General features: G+C 54.8%; 1 protein-coding gene across 1 annotated transcript; it reads left to right on the top strand.

Moving 5' to 3' along the window:
• The first annotated feature begins 1,581 nt into the window (after positions 1-1,581).
• Positions 1,582-22,566, top strand: LOC119091647 (fibroblast growth factor receptor 2). Its single transcript, XM_037214462.1, has 11 exons — positions 1,582-3,377; positions 4,575-4,688; positions 12,291-12,341; positions 12,533-12,574; positions 13,660-13,758; positions 14,380-14,464; positions 16,670-16,851; positions 17,559-17,687; positions 18,175-18,286; positions 20,380-20,555; positions 21,946-22,566. The coding sequence occupies exons 1-11, from the start codon at positions 2,448-2,450 to the stop codon at positions 22,042-22,044; spliced, it is 2,019 nt and encodes a 672-aa protein (XP_037070357.1). The 5' UTR covers positions 1,582-2,447; the 3' UTR covers positions 22,045-22,566.
• Positions 22,567-22,622: the final 56 nt, after the last annotated feature.

Genomic DNA, 22,622 nt, shown 5'->3' with positions numbered 1-22,622 from the left:
GGGCTACGCCGCGCCGTTTGGAAATTATTCTGTAAAAATCTTTGGGCAGTCAATCTTACCCCATCCCCCAACCCACCCACCCCAACGCGTATTGACTGCGGCTCGTCGAGTCTTTCAAGACCTTCACAAACCGTGAGAGAAAAATCAAGACTTAGACTTGACAAGTATAAATTAAGACTGTCACACACCCGTGAAAGGCTTCATTTCTATTTGCGGCCTGCTTCAGACCTATCTTGACTTCTGGGCTTCATCGTCTATCCTGTTTTCGTCATTTATTGCGAAGATTCCTCGCGTCTCGTACGTGTCCTCTCGTTTGAAACTAACCTCTCGCGCATTCTCGCACTCAAACGCCCTCTGCGATTTGCGTCAGACAGTTGGCTGACCGCGTGCGTCCTCTTTTTTCTAGACTCGTCGTCGCCGGACGCGGTGGGCGCGGCCTCCGCCCGCCTCCTCCGCGTGGTGGCCCCCTCCCAGTCACGTCGCAATGCCGCCCTCAAGCGACACGTCACACGGCCGGAGTCATCTAGCGGCGGCCGGCGAGGCTCGCTCAAGGTCATCCGCCGCCGCAAGGTGGCAGCACCGACGACCACTGAGCGCAGTTTCGGCGCCTACCTGGAACCGCCGTTCCTGGCGCTGTTGAATGACTCACACTTCAGCCTGCAGCCGGAGTTCCTGCTGGCACAGGGGCTGGTCGGCGAGCATCAGCTCCAGCCCTTCATAGGGTTTGGCCGGCGGCTAGGGTCAGGCGAGGTGCAGGGCGCGCAGGCGCTGGGCTCAACCCGCAGTGAGGTGGTGTCTGGCGCCGGAGAGGACGCCCGCGGCCGCGGGCGGGGTCGAGGTGCCACCCAGGGACTCAGTGAGGACAGGCTGAAGGCCAGGCGGAAGGCAGTGAGGGGAGGCGGTGGCATCACACCGGAGGCGGCACCGCTTGTGAGTGAGACGATCACGACAAAGCCAGCTGCAGTGAAACGTGTGGGAACAAATGCTACGGCGCCGGCGGTGGAGAATGAAATCGACAGTCCGCGGAAGTTACCCTTAGCTGACGGCGAGGTCAGCGCCACAGAGCTGAACAACGTGACAACCCCGACACCACCGGATGCTGAAGCAACTTCAGTGAAAACGTCAGCTGACGTTACACCTACCACCGACGAGGCAACTGCGACGACCACACATCCATCCCTCGCAGCTTTCTCCGTAGATGGGCTGACATCGGCAGACTCCACCACGACAGAGGTCGCCCCAGCGGCAGCGGACGAAGTGTTGCCGCCGACGCACGCTGAGGTCGAACATGTGAGTGCGCCGGCCCCCTCGGGGAAGGCGGAGGGTGACTCGAACGTAGCGGCAGTCGAATCCCCGAGCACAGCGACCGTTTCGACCGAGGCTGAAACCTCAGCCCACCCGCCCCAGCCCAGGCCGAGCGAGCGGCCGGCTCGGCCGACCTCGGGCGGCGTCGAGTCGGCGTCGCCGTCACGACGACCTCCATCGGCGCTGATCCGCGGTCGTCTGGGCCGCTACCGCAGCCGCCTGCAGGGGGTGCGCGGCGGACGACGGAGGACCAGCACCACACCCGCCACCCGCCGCCAGAACACAAGGAGAAGCAGGAGGTCAGCAAGGTGCTCGGTCTGCTGGCCAAGATCAGAAACCGGACGCGCGTGTCGCCAGCCCTCATCGCGCGGGGCGGGGCGCGCACTGGCGTTCCGGGCGGAAACGGAGGACGCTCGAGGTCGAGAGCTGGAGGTGCTGGACGCAGCCGCGTGGGAGATGGCACAGAGTCGCCTGCTGGGAGAGCAGCCTCACCAGCACCATCAGCCGCGAGACCCGCAGGACGAGCGGACACGACGCCTGCTGACGCGACAAGCGATTCCCCGGAAGGCAGCTCGCGGCCGCCGACGTCGTCAACAGCAGCCGGTCCATCCCCTGCCTCACCGTCTGAAGCGGCAGCTGATGTCCCCACCACGTCTGAGGTAGCAGCTGATGTCCCCCCCACATCTGAGGTAGCAGCTGATGTCCCCACCACATCTGAGGTAGCAGCTGATGTCCCCACCACGTCTGAGGTAGCAGCTGATGTCCTCACAACTGTCCTCGCGACCCCGCAGTCTAGCAGCTCGACGGAACGGGGCACCTCCAGGCAGACCGCCGGTCGGGGAGGACCATCATCGCGGAAGAGTTCAGACGCCCGACGCCGTGGACGCCCGGAAGCGGTGTGGGCAGGCGCAGCTTCGACGTCGGAGAACACCGCGTCTGCCGAACGCCGTCGCCGCCTCGAGTCGCTGCGCCGGGCCTATCCCGTGGAGAACAAGAGCAGCCAGAACCTGCTGGCGCGCCGCCTACGGCAGCGGCAGAACGTGTTCTCCGCCTTGGGCGGCGATGGCGGCCACAGGGCGGCGTCGACAGGGCACGACGGCGGCTCCACGGCCGCCGCACTGCCGGCCGCGCTGCTGCCCACCATGGCACCGCTGCCGATCCTGCTGTCGACGTTGCCCGCGCCGTTCCGGGCGGGCCTGATCACGGCGCCGCCGCTCCGACGCAACTTCACCGTGAGCGTCACGTTCCCGCCGACATCGCAGACGACCGTGCGCACCGGGGGACGCTCGCCGGGTGGCGGCGGCGCGGCGGTGACGTCGGCTGGTCAGCCGGCCGGACGTGTGCTCGGCACCTCCCTGCAGACGTCCGTGTCGGTCGCCGTCTCGCCGCTGGAGTTCAAGCTGCGGAAGCGGGTCAGCCTGGCGCAGGCGGCGAACGAGGCAAGGGGACGTGATGCCGGGGACAGCGTAGCGGCCGGGAAACGGCAGGGAAGCGATGCACAGCGGGCAGGTGGCGGGCGGGCGTCTGGAGAGGTGTCTGAGGGAGACACCGCGCGGACAAGTGGTCCCAGTGGTGAGAGCAGCGCGCTGCCGGAGCTTGACGACCCGCCGGCTCCGTCGACGACCACCGAGAGATCGCGCAACGCCTCCACCACGCAGACGTACAGCCCCACGCCGGAGCAGAGCTTCGACCAGTTCACGGTGCGCGCGCCGCGGCTGAGCCTGGCCGAGGTCGCGGCGGCCGCCGATGCCAGCAACAGGACCCGGCACACCAGCCCGACCTCCACCGCCTCGTCCCACTGGCAGGAGGAGGACGAGCTCGTCCAGCGCGTCCTGGATGCTGGGCCCACCTCGTCGACAGCCCCGCCGAGCGCGGCGAGCTCGCCGCTGCCATCGGTCGGTCGGCGGCGGCCAGCGGTGCGCGAGGTGTTCGCTGAGGAGGTGCTGCTGACGGAGGAGGCTGAGAGTCGGCCGCTTTACCTGGTGTCGCTGCTGTTCGTGCTGCCCGTCGTGGCCGTGGCGCTGTGGTACCTGAAGAAGAACCACCTGGACATGCGGCAGCTGGTGCCTCAGGTGGGTGGACGCGGGCGATCCCACTGAGGGGGTGTCGTGTGAAGGACTTCAGAGGTTCTCAAGCTGCGTCATGAACGTCACGTTAACAGGATATAGCTATTGTGCATGAAAGTAGCTTGGTTATGTGTAAAAGTTGCTGAGGAATGGTGGCATTGCGCTGGAAAATCGTGCTGTTTTGAAACGAAATGGGCTCCAATTTCTTGCTGTTACTGAAGCCAGCAATCCAAACAACACGTGGTCTTTTTAGATTTGCAAGCTCTGATTTACGAGTGGGTTCGTTCCTGTAGTCTTGCCATTAAAGGAAAGGTATATAGCATGAGATCGCTGTTCGGCACCAGTGTGCCCACAAGAAATGATTTCGTACTTGTGTTCAGTGACTTGTGACCACGAGGTAATAACTAGTGGTGGAAGCATGTGTTTTGTCGATCGTTGGTCACGGTGGTAACTGGATTGACTCCATCAGTAATGTTACAAGCATGATGAGCTTGCACGTAAAGTGTTTGTGTCAAACATAAGTGAAAGCTCTCTGTGACGCGTGTTTCCGCACTGTGTTTGCGAACGTTCCGTGTGACACTGACACCCTGTGATCTATGCTGCTACCTGTGATCATGCCTTAGTTTCTGCACTGAACGCATAAGACGCGTATGATGCTGAAGTTGGCGGCGTAAGCTTGAAGCAAACGTTTGGGGCATGCAATTGTATACTAGCACACGATCTGTGCTGGTGAGCTTTTCTTGTGACCTGTGTCTGCCCACTTCGTACACCGGCACGTGTTAGTTTGTGCGACTCTCATTTAAACCCTGTGTGACTTGCAGGTCACCTGTTCTTGCTGCTCGTGCTTGTGGCCACAGTTATCGGTCTCCGTTTCATGCTTTAAAAGTATGAAACAGGGACCGAGGCGAAGTGTGCTTGTTCAAAGCGTAGGTCACTACGCTTTGGACGTTTACACACCTAGTTCTCGTGCGATTTCACGTTTGGCTTGCAGTAATACCGATGTTACTGCATGGATTAGTGACCTGTACTAGTAAAGCTACGTGGTTGGATCCAAAATGTGGATCCAGGGTCCCATGGCACTCCGTGTTCATGAGATCCTGGGATCGGATCCAGAAATGTTTGGTTTGCTATGTTTGAGGGGGAGGGGGCTCTAGGCACACGACTCAGCGCCATCTGTTGGTGACTCTTGCTCGTGTCTGACAGCGTCTGAAGTCGATGTTGGGACCCGACTCGTCTGACGTCACCAGGGATGACGTCACCAGGGATGACTTCTACCTGCCGACAGAGGAGACCAGCAGCAAGGTCGCCACGATGCTGGTCAGTCACTGATGTTGTCCTTGGCCTCCAGGGCAAGGGGGGGGGGGCAGGCAAACGTAGGGGTCAGTTTGCCGTAGATATGCCGGGAAAAGGGGTTACATGTGCATGTGCTGGATGCTTCGGTGTATCCAGTACCTGTGTGGTTGTCTGCTTCTGGATTGTGACTTAAAACGCGCTGCTTGTTGCCCTCGTTAGCCTCCTTTTTGTCGCGGTTGCTGTAGGCAGGGGGCACCAGTTACGCTTCAGCAGCGCCGGGTCCGCTCCAGTGGCCATACACAGCTGCTTAATTTATGACCCTGTTGTCTCCAGAGCTGTGGCATTTGATAGCTAGGAAAACGACGTCAGCCCATGATAAGATAGCAGCACCACAATTAGTGTAACCTTCGTAATGTGTATCAGGGCAGATCCTTCAGGTTGAAAAGTCAGCCGGCCCGTGAATGCGAGCTAGGACTGATCAGCACGACGTGTGTAGCGATTTGGAAGTTATTCTGGAGCACCTCCTGGAGCCTTCAAAGCTGCGAGTTGAGCGGCGTGTAAATGGTCGATGGCCAAATCGGCTTTAAATACGTGTGCAACCAAGAGAACGATGCACGAAGATATGACGAAATCTGCTGCTGGTGTACACTGCAGCGACGTGCAAGCATAGTGGCTTAACGCGTTGCTTTACGCAATGCAACAAACGTACGCACTTCTGGCGTTTAACAGGATTCGCACTGCAAAACTTTTAGCTGTGCCCCCTGGCCCTCTCATTGTGAAGTTCTCCATATGCCCCCGCTACGATGCAATATGGTCCCTGAAGTTTGAGCTTAACCATGGGCGCTATGAGAGCGGGTGCACTGCTAGCTGAATAGCATCACGATGCAATATCCATGTTTTTCATTGCGACGCACTACTCGCGGCAGTTCCATCACATGAAGTTATACTGCATTGCCTTGTTTCATTGCACGGAATCGAAAAAAAAACAATGTGGCCGTCTTAGTTTCAATGTAACGCTAAGAACAACGGTTTTCAGTAAGATACAGCACCAGCAGAAGGCCTGCTCGCTCGTCTCTTGTGTGTGCAAGGCACGCAGTTAGCGTGCATTTGGGATGCTACGGAAATTAAGCGCAAAAATTTACCAGCTGAAAAGAGCGTTTTGACGATCAATTCAATAGGAAAGATCCATTTTAAGCGTTGTAGTTACTTCATGAAATTTTGAATCTCACAGGTTCCTTGAGCTGCTCTCTGGGCAACCGTAAAGCTTCTCAAAGTTGCGAACCCATCTGTGTATTTCCCTCCACACTCTCGCCATGCTTAACGCTCATACGCTGGTCTGCCAGGCCGCCGCGTGACGTCGAATGCTTATAGACGACTCTGCCACGAGGTGAAAGTGGCCCAGAACAAGATGAACGGCTTTGTCAGATGGGCATTCTGTAATGCGTGCTAAATACCCTACGGTTGCCAGATGGGCGTTCTGTAATGCGTGCTAAATACCCTACAGTTGCCAGATGGCCGTTTTGTAATGCGTGGTAAATGGCCTACAGTCAGTGACCGCTCGCACCGACGACGAATGCGACGCTACTCGAATGTGGAAGCACAGATCTGTACTCAAAACGAGGACGGGGTAGTCGGCAACGCCGGGCTTGCTAGCTCTAATGATACTCTACTGGCTCTGCTAACCCTGATTCTAATTATATTCGCTAATAGATTTATTATAACTCTGTCCTGATTGTTGTATATCCATGAGCTCTATTCGATGGTCCCTTCGAGACGTTACAGTCGACCAGTTCGTTTCGATTAGTCACATATCGGTCCGGTTGGCAGCCCAGTTGGCAGCACCGGCATAGCGGCCAGTCGTGTGCTTTTACATGAAAAGGCAAGGATGAGTCATCCGCAGATTGCGATACGCGTGACTTGGGAACGGTCGGCACCGTTGTCAGTCCGTTATCAGACTGCTAGTGGACCATTCGGCCACGAACTTCGTTGTCAACACCGATGGCACTGTTGCTACGACCTGATCATAAACACGTGATAGGGTTATGCTCATTGTCATGGCGTTCATAAGCTGTCATTTTCAAACAGCGTTGTTCTCCAGCACGTGCATCGCTTGGAACAAGCTACGATGCGGCGCTGTTGCACACGCGTCGTTGCTCCAGCCGCATGATCTGAGCTCTCGGGCATTGACATATCACGCCCTTAGCAGTGACATCTGCATTCCGTGGAGTTAATTTTTTACATAGCATTCCATAATATTCCACACCGGCATGGCTCGTATATTTTGCTAACGCAAGCAGCAACTTCTCTTTCCTCGTACAGGCGTGCACAGCTCTTGTTCAGAAATCGGAAGGGATGTCACTATCACTGTGGCGTTCAGCACCGAGCGCAACCAAATACACGTTTTGGCAATCGAGTATCGAGTAAGTGTGGTCGAGACGAGACCGCTTCCACGGCGAACTGAAATTGCGCGTGCCTCCTCGTCGTCAGGAGCGTGCTATAAACACACTCGAGAATCAGCTGTCGGCAGCAGGAACGACATACCAGAGCTGTTCATCACTTGGCGCCACCGAAGTTCACGTAGCGACTTAGCCACAGCCGTCGTCTCACCAAGGTGGTTCTATTTGTGGCCCGTAGTGAAAGCCAGCTGATCATCTCCCGATGCTCATGACCGATGACCTTGGCTCGGAGTAAACAGGTCAGAAGATGGTCGGACCTTCGGAAAGCGATGGCTTTGCCCCTTATCTCTGACCGTTCAATCACGGGGAGCTGCGTGGCGATCGCCGCCCTGCCCTGTGTTCACCCTGGCGTTATATGCGTACCGGCCACCCTGGCGATCTTTGTACCGGTTACCGCCCTGACCGGCGTCCACCGCCCTGACCGGCGTCCACCGCCCTGACCGGCGTCCACCGCCGTGACCTGCATCCAGCGCCGTGGCCTACGTCCACCGCCGTGGCCTGCGTCCACCGCCCTGACCTACGTCCACCGCTCTGACCTGCGTCCGCCGCCGTGACCTACGTCCACCGCCGTGACCTGCGTACGCAGCCGTGACCTGCGTCCACCGCTGTGGCCTGCATCCACCGCCGTGGCCTACGTCCACCGCTGTGACCTGCATCCACCGCCGTGGCCTACGTCCACCGCCATGACCTACGTCCACCGCCATGACCTACGTCCGCGGCCATGACCTGCGTCCACCCTGGCGTTATATGTGCGCTGTCCGGCGACGGAGTCCCAAGGAGACATTGGTTGGCCAGGAAAGTAGCAGATTAGCGCCACTGCGGACCTCGAGTTCGCACGCATGAATCACGGGCCATGATTGGGCGGACACGGTGTGTATCTCATGGGCCACGATTGGGCGGACATGGTGTGTATCTCATGGGCCATGATTGGGCGGACACGGTGTGTATCTCATGGGCCACGATCGGGCGGGCACGGTGTGTATCTCATGGGCCACGATTGGGCGGACACGGCGTGTATCTCGGAAAAAGTTGCAGCGTGATGTGTCTTATCGAATGCCTGCGGCTCATGCCTTTGCTCCACAAACGCCTCATTAGTATGTCTACATCCATGTCTAAGGCAGTTGCCCCATCTTTTGTGAGTGTTTTTTTTTGGGGGGGGGGGGCGGCCAGAGAACATTTAACACTGTCACTGAGAGACCCACCATCGCCTTGGCGTGGGTCAGCCGGCGAGTCACCTTGGCGTGGGTCAGTCGGCGGGTCGCTTTGGTGTCTGCGGTCTGCTGTCTATCTCGTGTCTGGGCCTGGACTACTGCCACCGGTGACCCCCCCCCCCCCTCTGCTGCCCTCTCCCCCTCACCATCTCCGGCCTTTACGTATATCTAATTGACCGGTAGAAATGCCCACTGCAGAATTAGCTGCGGTAGATTGGGTAGGGCTGTGATAGGTTGAGTAGGGCTGTGGTAGATTGCATAGTTGGTTTCGGCGGCGATGATGTGTTTTGGAAAATTCACGAAAATCTAAATTCAGCAGGAACAATGGCTCGCGTATGGGTCGTTTTTCCATGAACATTAGTATAGAACCCAATACCACGTTACGCTCGAAAAATCTCAATCGGATATTTTAAAATAAACATGCATGGCACACACGTGCAGTAATACGAACAAGTTCATCATCCCTATGGACATTGTGGGCACCCGGGAATGTCTTCGATTTGCAGGAAGCGATGTTTCAGTGGAAGGCATGAGTACGTTTCTTCCGCTATAAGCGCACCAAAGATGGCTACTATTCTCATTAGGTGTGTCGTATTTCATGGAAATAAAAAACACTACGCCTGAGATACGGCACACCACCGATATCGCATGCGCAGTACGGTCTGACAAGAACATGACAGTCATTTCTTGAACTAGAGCATTCCTGACAGACGCTGTAAGCTCTTCAGCGATGGTGGGCGTCTGCAGCGGACCGCTTGTCGCCCGAGGAGTCCTACGCAGTACGCGGGGATGCATCGGCTTTTTCCGTCATTCAACATCGTGCTCAGAAGGCCGCCCTGGACGTAATGATCACGTGAGCCGTGTGCCGGGGTGTGGTGCTGTCACTGCTCACAATGTCATGGCCCAGTAGTCCGTGTTGTCGCTGCTCACAGTGTCACGGCCCGGTAGTCCGTGTTGTGACGCTCGCTCCTCCTGGCTACGCCGATTATATCTCAGCGTCCTTGAAATTAGCTTATGTAAACAACCCACAAAAACAACTCACATAAACATACGTGGTCGGCGCATCACATTAGTGCGTTGCTCGGCGGTGAAGAAGGGCGTCACTCGTTAGGCGATTTACAAAGTGCCTCTGATGTTGATGCACTGCCGTGTGAAAACAACCCTGTGTGGCGATGGTGAGCTTTCCACGCATAGGAAGTGCCGTGTTTTTAGGACGTCCCAATTTTTTTTTTTTTGCTTTTTAGAGCAAGCTGTGTTGCTTTCCCATTTAAGATTCGTCAGTTGACATGCTGGCTTGGGGTCAATTTGTGAAGAGCTGCGGTCTTAGCAGCTGCCTCTTTACCAGAATTTGGCGAAGCGTTTCGATAGAATCAGGTTTGACACTCTCTTGGTTCTCCGGCACTTGTGGCTGCAATGAACTTGGAATGGAACTCTTCTGCTTGTCTGAGAGGAAGTACATCAGGAAAAAGTTAAGCGGGCCAAGCCGGGGGGAAAAGTCCCGACTCTGTGCGCCGGAGGTGCCCAATGCAAAGAATTCCGCCTCTCCGCGCCTGAGGTGCCCAGTGTAAAGAATTCTGTCTGCGCGGCGGAGGTGCCCGGTGGAAGGAATCCCGACTCCGTGCGCCGGAGGTGCCCAGTGTAAAGAATTCCGCCTCTGCGCGCCGGAGGTGCCCAGTGTACAGAATTCCGCCTCTGCGCGCCGGAGGTGCCCAGTGTAAAGAATTCTGTCTCTGCGCGGCGGAGGTGCCCGGTGGAAGGAATCCCGACTCCGTGCGCCGGAGGTGCCCAGTGTACAGAATTCCGCCTTTGCGCGCCGGAGGTGCCCAGTGCACAGAATTCCGCCTCTGCGCGCCGGAGGTGCCCAGTGTAAAGAGCCCCGACTCTGCTCGCCGGAGGTGCCCAGTGAGAAGTCTCGCCTGACCGCCCGCGGCCATCTGGCACAGTCAGCTGGCGCTGTGTTTCCCCGCCATCGCCGGCCCGAGGACGGAACTGCGGCGCGGCAGCACGCGCTACGGCCGGCGCGCCGGCGGTGCTCTGAATCGGCAATGAGCCTGCTCTGAGTGTGCGTGGCATATGGTGCACGAGAGGAGAGCACATGTGGGACCACGTCGCAGTCGGCGCTCGCCGTAGCGTGGCGTCGCCGGGCGTGGGCAGGCGGTGGCAACAGCTGGGCGCGGCGGGATGTCTTCGCGGTGCGGCGGGAATGCGATGAACGCGGCCGGCATAGGTATGCCGCGGTGAGAGTGGAGATGACCTGCGATGGTGACTGGCGGATTGTGGAGATAGCTGCGGCGTTCGGCCGCAGACCCGATGGTCAAGTGCGGCGTGAGCGTGGGTGGAGGCATTGGGTGGGTGGAGGCATTGGGTGGGTGGAGGTGTTGGATGGGTGGAGGCATTTGGTGGGTGGAGGTGTTGGGTGGGTGGAGGTGTTGGGTGGGTGGAGGTGCTGGGTGCGTCGGCTTGTGCCAAGTGAGAACCTTGGGACGACGATGTTCATCTTCCTTCGGTCAGCGTGACATTGGGCACTTGTATCCATTGTAAGAAATTTGAATAGGCGCACATTACTTATTGGCCGAGTCCTTTACATTCTGGAGTTCCTGTCCGTTGCACTTGGGTGATTACAATCATGGGACTGCGAATGACAAACCTGTTTGGAAGCAAGCTTGCTGCTGTACCGATGATCAGACAAACTCCTAGCCCTTACGCTTAACGCACTAGAGGAGAGCCTGGTTTCGTGCGGCCAGTATTTCGGTATCACTCGTATGGTGATGCTTATCCTACTAGAATGCAGTTTCATTATGAGTTCCACGTTGTTACGTCGAGTCAACGACCTTCAAGATACCAGGAGGCACTGCTTAAGGGACTTAACACTAAACAACGGTCATATTGGTTGTACTTAAACAGGGGCGTAGTTTCGTGAAGTGAGTTAGGGGAGCTGAACCTTAAAAAACTGCCAGCAAACGAGTTTCTTCCCGTATTTGGCCCGCTTCACTCTCAAAGTTGGTGGGTTGGACCCCATGTGGAATGTGTGTGGGGGGGGGGGGGGGGGCTGAAGCCCCATTCAAAACTAAATAGGAAACTACTCTCCTGTACTCGATGTTTCGAGCTGTGCTCGTCCTTAAGAGTCGGATGGATCATCCTCAGGATGAGCTGTGTGTATCCCCAAGGTAGTTAACATAATGCTTTTGAACTCGATGCTGAAAAACCAGGAGCTGGAGGTGTTCCTTTTGCCTAGAATGCAGACTCCACTGGCGCTATGCGGCTCGGCTGATGCTGGCCTGCACTGTCTAATCTACGTCAGGCAGAACATTCTTTGCGCATTCTGGGGCGGGAATGCACTTGAAAGTAACGGGAAGAGCAGAGTTTCGAGTTGATCGGCAAAGGCACGCAGCGTCTCTACGCCTTTCTGCCATAAATGTTTCTCCGTAACCAAGGTTTTGCGCACAAAAAATAGTTCCATGGGGGTGCTAGAATGACTCAGCGGAAGAAAGACCATCACGTAAGGCGAGATAGCGATTTACCGCTTCCGAGGATGTAGTCAAAAGCGTTTAAAAAGATGTCTGTTAAGTTAGATAAACGCTGTCATTTCAGTATTGCGCTGAAAATGTATGTTTCTTTTATTTGTATGTTTTAAATATATGTTCATATATATATATATATATATATATATATATATATATATATATATATATATATATATATATATATAATATAAAACTATGTTTCATCCATTTCTTCACAGCAGTCCACCGGCAATACGGTGCCCTGTGACGTCACGGCCCCTGCCTTCTCCCCCCTGTGACGTCACGGTCATGCCTTCGCGGGCCCAGGAATCAGGGAATTGTTTAGGATTGGGAGCTCAGAGGAATCTTGACTCGTTTCCTTCCGTGGTGTCACTGTCGCATGTCACTGTGGCCTGCCGGCGGGATGTTCACATCGGCGCTCTCGGTCGTCCTCAGATCCAGGACACGCTGGCGCGGCGCAGAAAGTGGGAGCACGACCGGCAGCGCCTGCGCCTGCAGGCCGTCCTGGGAGAGGGGCACTTCGGCCAGGTGAGGTGCCACTACGGCCGGGGAGTCGCAGGCCGTCCTGGGAGAGGGGCACTTCGGCCAGGTGAGGTGCCACTACGGCCGGGGAGTCGCAGGCCGTCCTGGGAGAGGGGCACTTCGGCCAGGTGAGATGCCGCCACGACCGGCAGCACCTGCGCCTGCAGGCCGTCCTGGGAGAGGGGCACTTCGGCCAGGTGAGGTGCCGCCAGGGCCGAGGACCCTCTGCCTCTGTAGCACTGGCCTACGGGATTTTTTTGAGAGCCACGACTATTTCACGGCTTTGGTAGAAATAGGGTAGGAGTTTGCTGACCTGAACTGCAGTAAGCGGCGTCCCTTTGCATGACTGTGTTTTGTTTGTGCGTTTTTTTTTTTTGTCCTGTGCAGGGTGCTGGTATTTTGGTCCTGTGCGGGGTGCTGGTGTTTTGGTCCTGTGCGAGGTGCTGGTGTTTTGGTCTTGTGTGGGGTGCTGGTCCGCTGCTTATATCTCCATGAAGTGTTTGCCCAGAGGCCGGAGCATGACGCTGAAGTGCGTGTTGTGAATGTACTGTTATAGATGTTTCCGCTGCCCGTGCACTCAGGCGTTACGTGGTATCTCGATGTCTCCGTGATTGGTATCGCGGAGGTCTGACCAACCACTCATCTCCTATAGTGAATGTATCTTTTTTCCGATCGAGATCATTGATCACTGCATGCCATTATTGTAGATACATTCTTGCCAGTTCATTCAGATTTTCTATGGGATTTAACTTAAAAAGTCTTCAGATTGGATTTATCATGTGATTATTTCTCTAGGTCTGGAGGTGAACGAATCAGTGACGGTTGTTCCACGGCTAACAGGCAGAAAGAGCATGTCACCACGTTACTCTGCTTACGTCACTTGCGTCATGTTTTCCAGAGAACAATGCTACACTGTCTGAAGCATCAGTTTGTCTTTCGCGTTCATGCCATCCAGTTAGGTCAGATGTCGATGCATTGCAATCATTTCGGAGGACGCGGAGAATGACAGCCGCAGTTTTTGGGAGTGTGATATTTCTGAACTATAAGGCTAACGTTATGCATTGCGACCATTTGAAATGCGCCTGCTCATCTCCCCAAAAGTGGGGAAAGTGGTACCTTTGACGAAGATGCTCATCTCATGAATCCCTTGGCAGCTTTCCATAACCGAAGCTAACAATCACGTGACTTCCCTTCCCAGCCTGGCTTCTCCAGTAAGATGATCCAAGCGGTTGCCCCGGATTGGGTGGACAGGGGCAGGCGGTCACGTGACTTATTGCTTCAGGTTTGGAGGGCGGAGGCGGACGGTGTGCGTGGTCACGAAGGCACGCTCCTGGTCGCTGTTAAGAACGTCAAAGACAGCGCTTCTGCCAAAGATAAGCAGGTAATGTTACGCAGCATCGCGGTCTATAACGGCTGCAGCCATGTCATGCTATTTGTCATTTTATCGCATTGGTAGTTTATTGAAACGCAACGCACACGCAGCAGTAACCTCTGCACACGCAGCATTAAGCTCTTTTTTCTCTCAGATAAAGTGTATGTTTTATGTCATGGCTGTGCATTTGACCCCTGCCGCTTTCAACTTCAAAACGCCCGCGGGAGAAACTGAAGCCCTCCGATTGCGGCTGGGTCGCCTCTGGTGTTGGCGTGTTCTCGCCAGCCGTGGGATGACCTGGCGCTGATCTGGGGCTGATCTGGAGCCGGTCTGGGGCTGATCTGGGGACGATCTGGGGCTGATCTGGGGCTGATCTGGGGACGATCTGGAGCTGACCTAGGGCTGATCTTGGGCTGGTCTGGGGCTGATCTGGGGCTGATCTGGGGCTAATTTGGGGCTGACCTGGGGTTGACCTGGGACCGTTTTGGGATTGATCTTGGGGCTGATCTGGAGCTGGTCTGGGGCTGGTCTGGAGCTGGTCTGGGACTGGTCTGGAGCTGACCTGTGGCTGATCCGAGGATGATCTGGAGCTGACCTGGGGCTGACCTGAGGCTGATCTGGGGTCGACAGGACCTACTCCGCGAGTTGCGAATCATGCAGAACCTGGGCAGCCACCCGAACGTCGTCACACTGCTCGGCTGCTGCACAGAGGAAGGTAATGAGTTCATTGATCTACTGCGCGTGCAGCTGCAAAAAGCTACTTTGTGTGTGCGTGCATGCGTGCGTGAGTGTGTGCGTGCGTGCTTGAGTGCGTACGTGCGTGCGCGCGTGCGTGCGTGCGTGCGTGCGTGCGTGCGTGCGTGGAATGCGGATCCCGAACAGTCCATCATTACCACCTGGGACAGATTGCCGTGATATACCTGATTGTATTTGGGGTGCATAACTATACGCATGTTGTAAGCCACTTAACTCCAGAGCCTAGTCTGTTGGATCCACTGCACTCCAGAGCCTAGTCTGTTGGATCCACTGAACTCCAGAGTCTAGCCTGTTGGATCCACTGAACTCCAGAGCCTAACCTGTTGGATCCACTGAACTCCAGAGCCTAACCTGTTGGATCCACTGAACTCCAGAGCCTAGCCTGTTGGATCCACTGAACTCCAGAGCCTAGTCTGTTGGATCCACTGAACTCCAGAGCCTAGTCTGTCGGATCCACTGAACTCCAGGGCCTAGCCTGTTGGATCCACTGAACTCCAGAGCCTAGTCTGTTGGATCCACTGAACTCCAGAGCTTAGTCTGTTGGATCCACTGAGCTCCAGAGCCTAGCCTGTTGGATCCCTTGAATTAAATTCCTCAGGATATTACGCAAAAAAGCCATACCATGAATCCAACAAGCCCGGATGAAAATCAATTGGTTTCACGCAATGGCAGCTATCATGCGGTGCACTGAGTTGCTGAATCCTTTAAATCAGGTCACATATACCCAGCCTAGGTGGTTTATACAGAGATTTATACAGAGCCCATAGTTTGGGCCGGAGAGAAGGCACGAAGTGTAATGTTCCAGTGATTTGGGATTTCTTGTGGGTGGGAACGTGCTTCTTGAAATCATACGTTTTGCCCGCTCCAGGAACACAAAGCTGTGACACATACTGGATAAGCCCAGTTCCTGCAGCTCAATGAGCGTACTTAGATGGCCCCCTGCGCCAAGACCTTGCTGTCGAGCTCATTCGCCTTCCATTCAGCCATCTATGTCACTTTCAAACATTGTTCTGTCGACCTTGGTGGCATCCTGGGAAGTGTCTGGATGCCTCTCAGGGCGTCCAGAAAGGCGGACAATGCCCAATCTCATCAGCGACCCGTCAGTTCTCGGCATGCTTGTCAAAGTCTCTCGGTCAGAACGCTCGGTTTAGGCTCATCATTCGAGTCAGCAATGTCTGTTGCGGACTCATTAGTGATACTGATTGCCTCGTTGCCCCATGGACAACGAAAAACAAAGTGCAATGTTATGGGGACACTGGTTACTAATGACCCATGTGAGCCAAGGCTAGCAGCCACGACCGCTATTGCTAACAGTGTACGCAGTGACCTAAGTTGACCGGTTCTCTCTACGACACATTTCACAGTGGAGGGCTCGCGCCGATCTGTTTGGTACCCGCGGCGTGTATCCGAGCTCTGCTTTCTGTGGTTTCGTGAGCGATCAGCAGCGATGGCGGCGGGGGCGAGGGATCGGCAGCGATGGCGGCGGGGGTGAGGGATAGGCAGCGATGGCGGCAGGGAATGAGGGATCAGCAGCGATGGCGGCGGGGATGAGGGATCAGCAGCGATGGCGGCGGGGATGAGCGATCAGTAGCGATGGCGGCGGGGGTGAGGAATCAGCAGCGGTGGCGGCGGGGGTGAGGGATCAGCAGCGATGGCGGCGGGGATGAGCGATCAGCAGAGATGGCGGCGGGGATGAGCGATCAGCAGCGATGGCGGCGGGGGTGAGGGATCTGCAGCGATGGCGGCGGGGGGTGAGGGATCGGCAGCGATGGCGGCGGGGGGTGAGGGATCGGCAGCGATGGCGGCGGGGATGAGCGATCAGCAGCGATGGCGGCGGGGATGAGCGATCAGTAGCGATGGCGGCGGGGGGTGAGGGATCGGGAGCGACAGACCTGGGCGTCGTGCGGCCTCCCACCTAGAAGCCCAATGGGGAACACGAATGCGTATGACATGATTAGGAACGTTGATTAGGCGTCCGCTCGTGTCTTGAGCGCACTGAGTATGGTTATATGCGTAATCGCTCAAAGCAATTATTTTACACGCACGCACACGTGCGTGCGTGCGTGCGTGCGCACAGGGTAAGGTGTCACGCCCAAGGCACAGAAGAGAGCGCACGGAGCACAGAGTTCATGGGGATACTGACGCCACCTCTCTGCCACTTCAGACCCGGTGCTGGTCGTGATGGAGTACGTGGTGTTCGGCAAGCTGCTGACGTACCTGCGTGAGAACCGCGGCCGCCACAACTACTTCAACTTCTCGCACGACTCGGCTGTGCTGACCTCCCGCGACCTGACCCTGTTCGCGTGCCAGGCGGCCGCCGGCATGGAGTACATCGCCGCGCAGGGGGTGCGTGTCCGGCGCCGGCGCGCGCCGCCTGCGCTAGCGCTGGGCCGCCAGTGGCGGAGTGGAAGACAGGCGGGATGAACGCTCTCGAGTCTGTATAAGTGTTCCTAATAGTGGTCATGTTGCATAACCACTATTAGTCATTCTGTTGAAAGTAACTCACCTTTAATATTCCACAAGGTCCTGGTTATGCGATTTTTTGGAGCAAATATCGACATGTCTTGAGAAAAATCGACGATGCAACCGCTTAGCTATATTTAGGTAATGCCCACATACCTTACATTGGAGGCCTTTTGCGACTTGCAGGTGTTGATTCAAGTGATTACGGCTCATATATGGAGGGTACTACCATAATAATTTGTTTAAAGTGTAAGAATATCCTTCACTGTCACGAGATGTTTATCGCGACAATCAAGATCCTCGAGCAGACACACTCTGACACTGTTTGCCAGCTTTGTGATGGCACAACATATAAATTGAGACAGATGTTCATATTCTTTTATGAACATGTATGGTAGATTTGGGTCAATACGAAGTGAAACAAACAACGCCAAAAGAAGTAAATACATGTCGCGCCCCAAATTTAATTTTTGTTGCCAGAATGCCTCGGAGTTCTCCGCCACTTTCACATAGGACATTTCCCCCGTTTTGTCACTTGATGCCCCGTTCAGCATCATCGGATGACACCGAGCTACACTCGCTGACCTCAGATTGTGCACCGTGACCTGGCCGCTCGCAACATCCTGGTGGACCACAACAAGGTGTGCAAGGTGTCCGACTTCGGCATGTCCAGGAGCCAGCAGGAGATCAGTTCGGAGGTGTTCGAGCAGAAGCACCGGGTGAGGCTGCAGCGTTAATGGCGGCTCGGAACGTGCAGCGCCGCGTCCGCGCAGGGTTGCAGGGCGCGCGCGCTCACTGATCGTCGCGCGCTGCTGCTGTGACTATCGTCACTGCAGCGCGGTCAAGCTCATTTAACTCAGACTTCCAATGTAGGGGGCTGATCCTCTGTGGGAAGGTTGATTACGAAAAACGATCCAGTCCCCATGAACTACGCGAGATCTTTGTTTGGAGATTTCCTGTTATGAGTCACGATTTCACCAAAAAAAGTAATAAACATCACATTGCGTGTTGCGCTGATTAAGGACCAGACATGCTTGCGTCTTCTTCACTGACATGAATAGTAGCGTTCACTTGAGTTCGGTCGTTCTTCCAAACACCATTGTTGTGTGAGGCCAGCTGTAGGCGTGCTTGCCGTTGGGCTCACATGAGTCTGAGCCGCCCTCTATGGGCTACCGTGTAACTAGAGTTTTGCGGTGCTTCCACCAGGGTGCTCTGCCGATACGTTGGATGTCGCCCGAGTCACTCTACCACAACACCTTCAACCAGAAGACTGACTGTTGGAGCTTCGGCATCCTTCTCTGGGAGATCATCACACTGGGTGCGTGGTTCAAGTGATGAGCGTTTGACTGGGTCGTCCAATTCGCGTTTGTGATCGCCTGACTCGCTCACAATCGTATACCGGCTAGGCTCGGTCACACTCGTTATTAGAATAGTTCCAAGTGTGTTAAGGCATCGAACGAGAGTGCGCAATAACGAATGTGGTGGTGTGGTCCCCTGAGGCCCTGTCAGAGCCACTGATAATACACTCTCCGTCTGACCATACCACATTGGAGAGTGTTTGTACACTCTCCATTTGACCATACCACATTGGAGAGTGTTTATACACTCTCCATTTGACCATACCACACTGGAGAGTGTTTATACACTCTCCATTTGACCATACCACATTGGAGAGTGTTTATACACTCTCCATTTGACCATACCACACTGGAGAGTGTTTATACACTCTCCATTTGACCATACCACATTGGAGAGTGTTTATACACTCTCCATTTGACCGTACCACATTGGAGAGTGTTTATACACTCTCCATTTGACCATACCACATTGGAGAGTGCTTATACACTCTCCATTTGACCATACCACATTGGAGAGTGTTTATACACTCTCCATTTGACCATACCACATTGGAGAGTGTTTATACACTCTCCATTTGACCATACCACATTGGAGAGTGTTTATACACTCTCCATTTGACCATACCACATTGGAGAGTGTTTATACACTCTCCATTTGACCATACCACATTGGAGAGTGTTTATACACTCTCCATTTGACCATACCACATTGGAGAGTGTTTATACACTCTCCATTTGACCATACCACATTGGAGAGTGTTTATGCACTCTCCATTTGAACAAAGTGTCACAAAGAGCCTCATCGCACAAGCACCTCTATGAACGTTTACATATGTAACACAAGGCCATCGGGCGCGTACTCATGGAAGCCTTAGTGAACGAAGCCGCTTAAAGCTTAGGCTAGCACAAGCAAAACCTTAGTCTAACACGGATCGTGCCCATTCTCCAAGCTCTGCTCAGCCTTGCCCCCCCCCCGCCCCTCTCGCATTGTTGCGAGTACTACATCATATCGGGGTCTAGCGAACAATGCACCCCCCGTCCACCAGCTGTGGCGTACAGTGCTCAGTTTAACGGTGAGGTTCAATGACCGCAGAGCGACGACACCTTGATGGATATGCGGTCTGACAGCTAGTTCCTGTTTCATATTTTCCTTTTCCAATGTATTCAGTGCATAATACACTATACAGTGCATCATGTACAGCTTTTACTTTACCGTACATATATACATATATATATATATATATATATATATATATATATATATATATATATATGATGACAACAATCTCATCGATGCAGTAAGTTTCCAGAGTTGTACTGCATGTTCATTATAGATTCACATTCACGTCGCTCTGTCTGGAGGTCAGGTCACGCGTGGTTCCATGTCACGGTACCACTCCGTGTGCCGTGGGCTCCGTCTGATGTCCAGTTTCGCGTCATGCCACCCCTTCGTGTGTCGTTGGCTCCGTCTGATGTCCAGTTCCGCGTCATGCCACCCTTTCGTTTGTCGTTGGCTCCGTCTGATGTCCAGTTCCGCGTCGTGCCACCTCTTCGTGTGTCGTGGGCTCCGTCTGATGTCCAGTTCCGCGTCATGCCACCTCTTCGTGTGTCGTGGGCTCCGTCTGATGTCCAGTTCCGCGTCATGCCACCCCTCCGTGTGTCGTGGGCTCCGTCTGATGTCCAGTTCCGTGCCACGCTACCCCTTCGTGTGGCGTGGGCTCCGTCTGATGTCCAGTTCCGCGTCCCGCCACCCTTTCGTGTGTCGTGGGCTCCGTCTGATGTTCAGTTCCGTGTCACGCCACCCCTTCGTGTGTCGTGGGCTCCGTCTGATATCCAGTTCCGCGTCACGCCACCCCTTCGTGTGTTGTGGGCTCCGTTTGATGTCCAGTTCCGTGTTACGCCACCCCTTCGTGTGTCGTGGGCTCCGTCTGATGCCCAGTTCCGTGTCACGCCACCCCTTCGTGTGTCGTGGGCTCCGTCTGATGTCCAGTTCCGTGTCACGCCACCCCTTCGTGTGTCGTGGGCTCCATCTGACGCCCCGCCTCCATCTCAGGTTCGACGCCGTACCCGGGCCTCTCAGCGCGGGAGGTGATGCGCTCGGTGCGAGAGGGCTACCGGCTGGAGCGGCCCGACCACTGTCACCCGCAGCTGTACCAGCTGGCCGCCAGCTGCTGGGCTGCAGAGCCCAGCTGGCGGCCCAGTTTCGCCGAACTCCGCAACGACCTGGAGGTCAGGCCAGCGGAGGGGAGCGACGTTCGGAGGGGTGTGCCAGCGAAGGGGAGAGGAACATTCGGTTGGGTGTGCCAGCGGAGGGGAGAGCGACGTTCGCAGGGGTGTGCCAGCGGAGGGGAAAGGAACATTCGGATGGGTACGCCAGCTGAGGGGAGAGCGACGTTCGGAGGGGTGCTGCCCGAGAGGATGGGGTGACGGCGGGGTGGAGATGCGTAAGGAAAAGAAGGTACGGGAGCGGATGTGTAAGGGAGCAGCTGCGTTACAGTCAGAAATAGACTGCTGTCAATGTTCGCTTATCTACGCTCCTCTAAAACAGAGAGTAAACGCCCATTCAACCTTGAGGAAGATGGGCATGGGAAGACGGTCACTGGTGAGGGGTGGTGTTCGGTAGAATGGTGAGCAGAATAGTTAGAAAAGGGTGAGTTAACCACAGGCTGTTAATGAAATAGGGTCGAGAATTATAACGTGCTGCGCAATGCCGTTAAAGATTGCCCGGACACAGCGGCGGCAAATGTTCGTCTTCTTGTCCGTGACAAGTGACATCTTGGATTGCGTTTGACACTCCTACTCCACGCGATCCGGGACGGACGCTCTGGCGTCACGAGGATGACGCACTGGCCGGGAAGACACGACTACAGCCGATTGTGCGATCCAGGGAGGGGGAGAGTCTCTGACTACACCAATGGGTGGAGAGGGTAACTGGAATTGTAGAGGGTAACTGGAACTGGAGGGTATCAGGTCTATCATTCCGTTGCAAAACGATAGATAAATGCACTCGTGTCACTGCCTAGCGCCCACCCAACTTTTGACGAGAACTGAGTTGTGTTGCGCTTTGTGCACGATGAAAAGTTGAAGAACCGGTGGAAAACTGAAGTTCCTCCAATGACCGTTTGAGTAAAACATTGCAGTCGTGATTCGTTGAAAGCAGGTAGTGAGATTACCTGCCTGATTCAATATACTTTTGGCCAGTGTTTTTCTATGGACACATTTGCGTCTTGTGTGTCTTTGACACCACTCTGCTTTTCGGCCTGTGTTGAGAATTATGTGTGGTGTGCCTGCGATTTTTGCCGTATCTGTTCCATACAAGCTTAAAGAGCAGATATTGGATGCATTTTATCAGAACGTCGCTGCTATCAAGGCAGAAAACGTGTCACAGCATAATGGATACCACTGTATACATTTGAACAGATCTCAACCAGTACGAAAAAATGCACTTTCTGGAACGGGAATGTGGCGGCTTTTTTGCGGATCTAGGCTGATGGTTCCATTTTACTTCGATCACGACGCTTCCAAATCAGCGTTGGTAAACCCCCACATTCTTCTGGTGTCCGGTGTCTCTGCCGCCTTCATTACAACTGGGTGACCTGACTGGACTCTTCACTTACAGGTGCTGCTGGAGGATCAGAACCAGGGCTATGTGGACCTGGACCGGTTCCAAGAGGAGATATACGGCACATTGCATAAATCTAGCGATGAAAAGGTCTAGCTTGTGAAGCAACGCTACTGAAGCAAGACGCTAAGGACGGCCACGCTTTGTTTAGAGCCAAGGCACAACATTCCGTTGTCTGGGGTAGGACCCGAGCTAGAGCATGTGCATGGCAATGACGGCGACAGCAACTGCTGCACGATGCTGGAGGCTATTCTGAAGAACATGAACTTGTGATAAATTACCGCGTTTTTTTAGCCAGCGAGCGATATAAACTGGGGCGATTGGTCCGATAACTGCCGCAGTTGGCCGTGTCGTAGGCTGCCGGATTGATATCGTTCTGAGGATGAATATTCACCCATGCTGCTGGCAATAGTGAGCGAGCTGCAGTACATGCTCCGTCCTTGTGAACCGAGCCTCTCGTGTTATGTCCATGTGTCCAGTATTTTCATCATACACTTTCTTTGTTTGTTAATGGTTTTTAGACGTATTATCTTTGTGAGGTCATGTGAGATCGTCTTTGTCGCTCAATGCAATGCCGTATTATGTGTGATGACTTGTTTGCTGAATGAATTTTTATATAAAAAAGCCGCTGTTTTTACTAGACACGAGCGGTTTTCCGCCGAGCGTTATGTGGT

This window comes from Pollicipes pollicipes, unplaced genomic scaffold (genome assembly GCF_011947565.3).
Source record: "Pollicipes pollicipes isolate AB1234 unplaced genomic scaffold, Ppol_2.1 Scaffold_1600;HRSCAF=1878_pilon_pilon_pilon, whole genome shotgun sequence".
NCBI lineage: Eukaryota > Metazoa > Arthropoda > Thecostraca > Pollicipedomorpha > Pollicipedidae > Pollicipes > Pollicipes pollicipes.
Note: the sequence above shows the minus strand (reverse complement) of the source record. Positions and strands in the feature narration are given on the sequence as shown.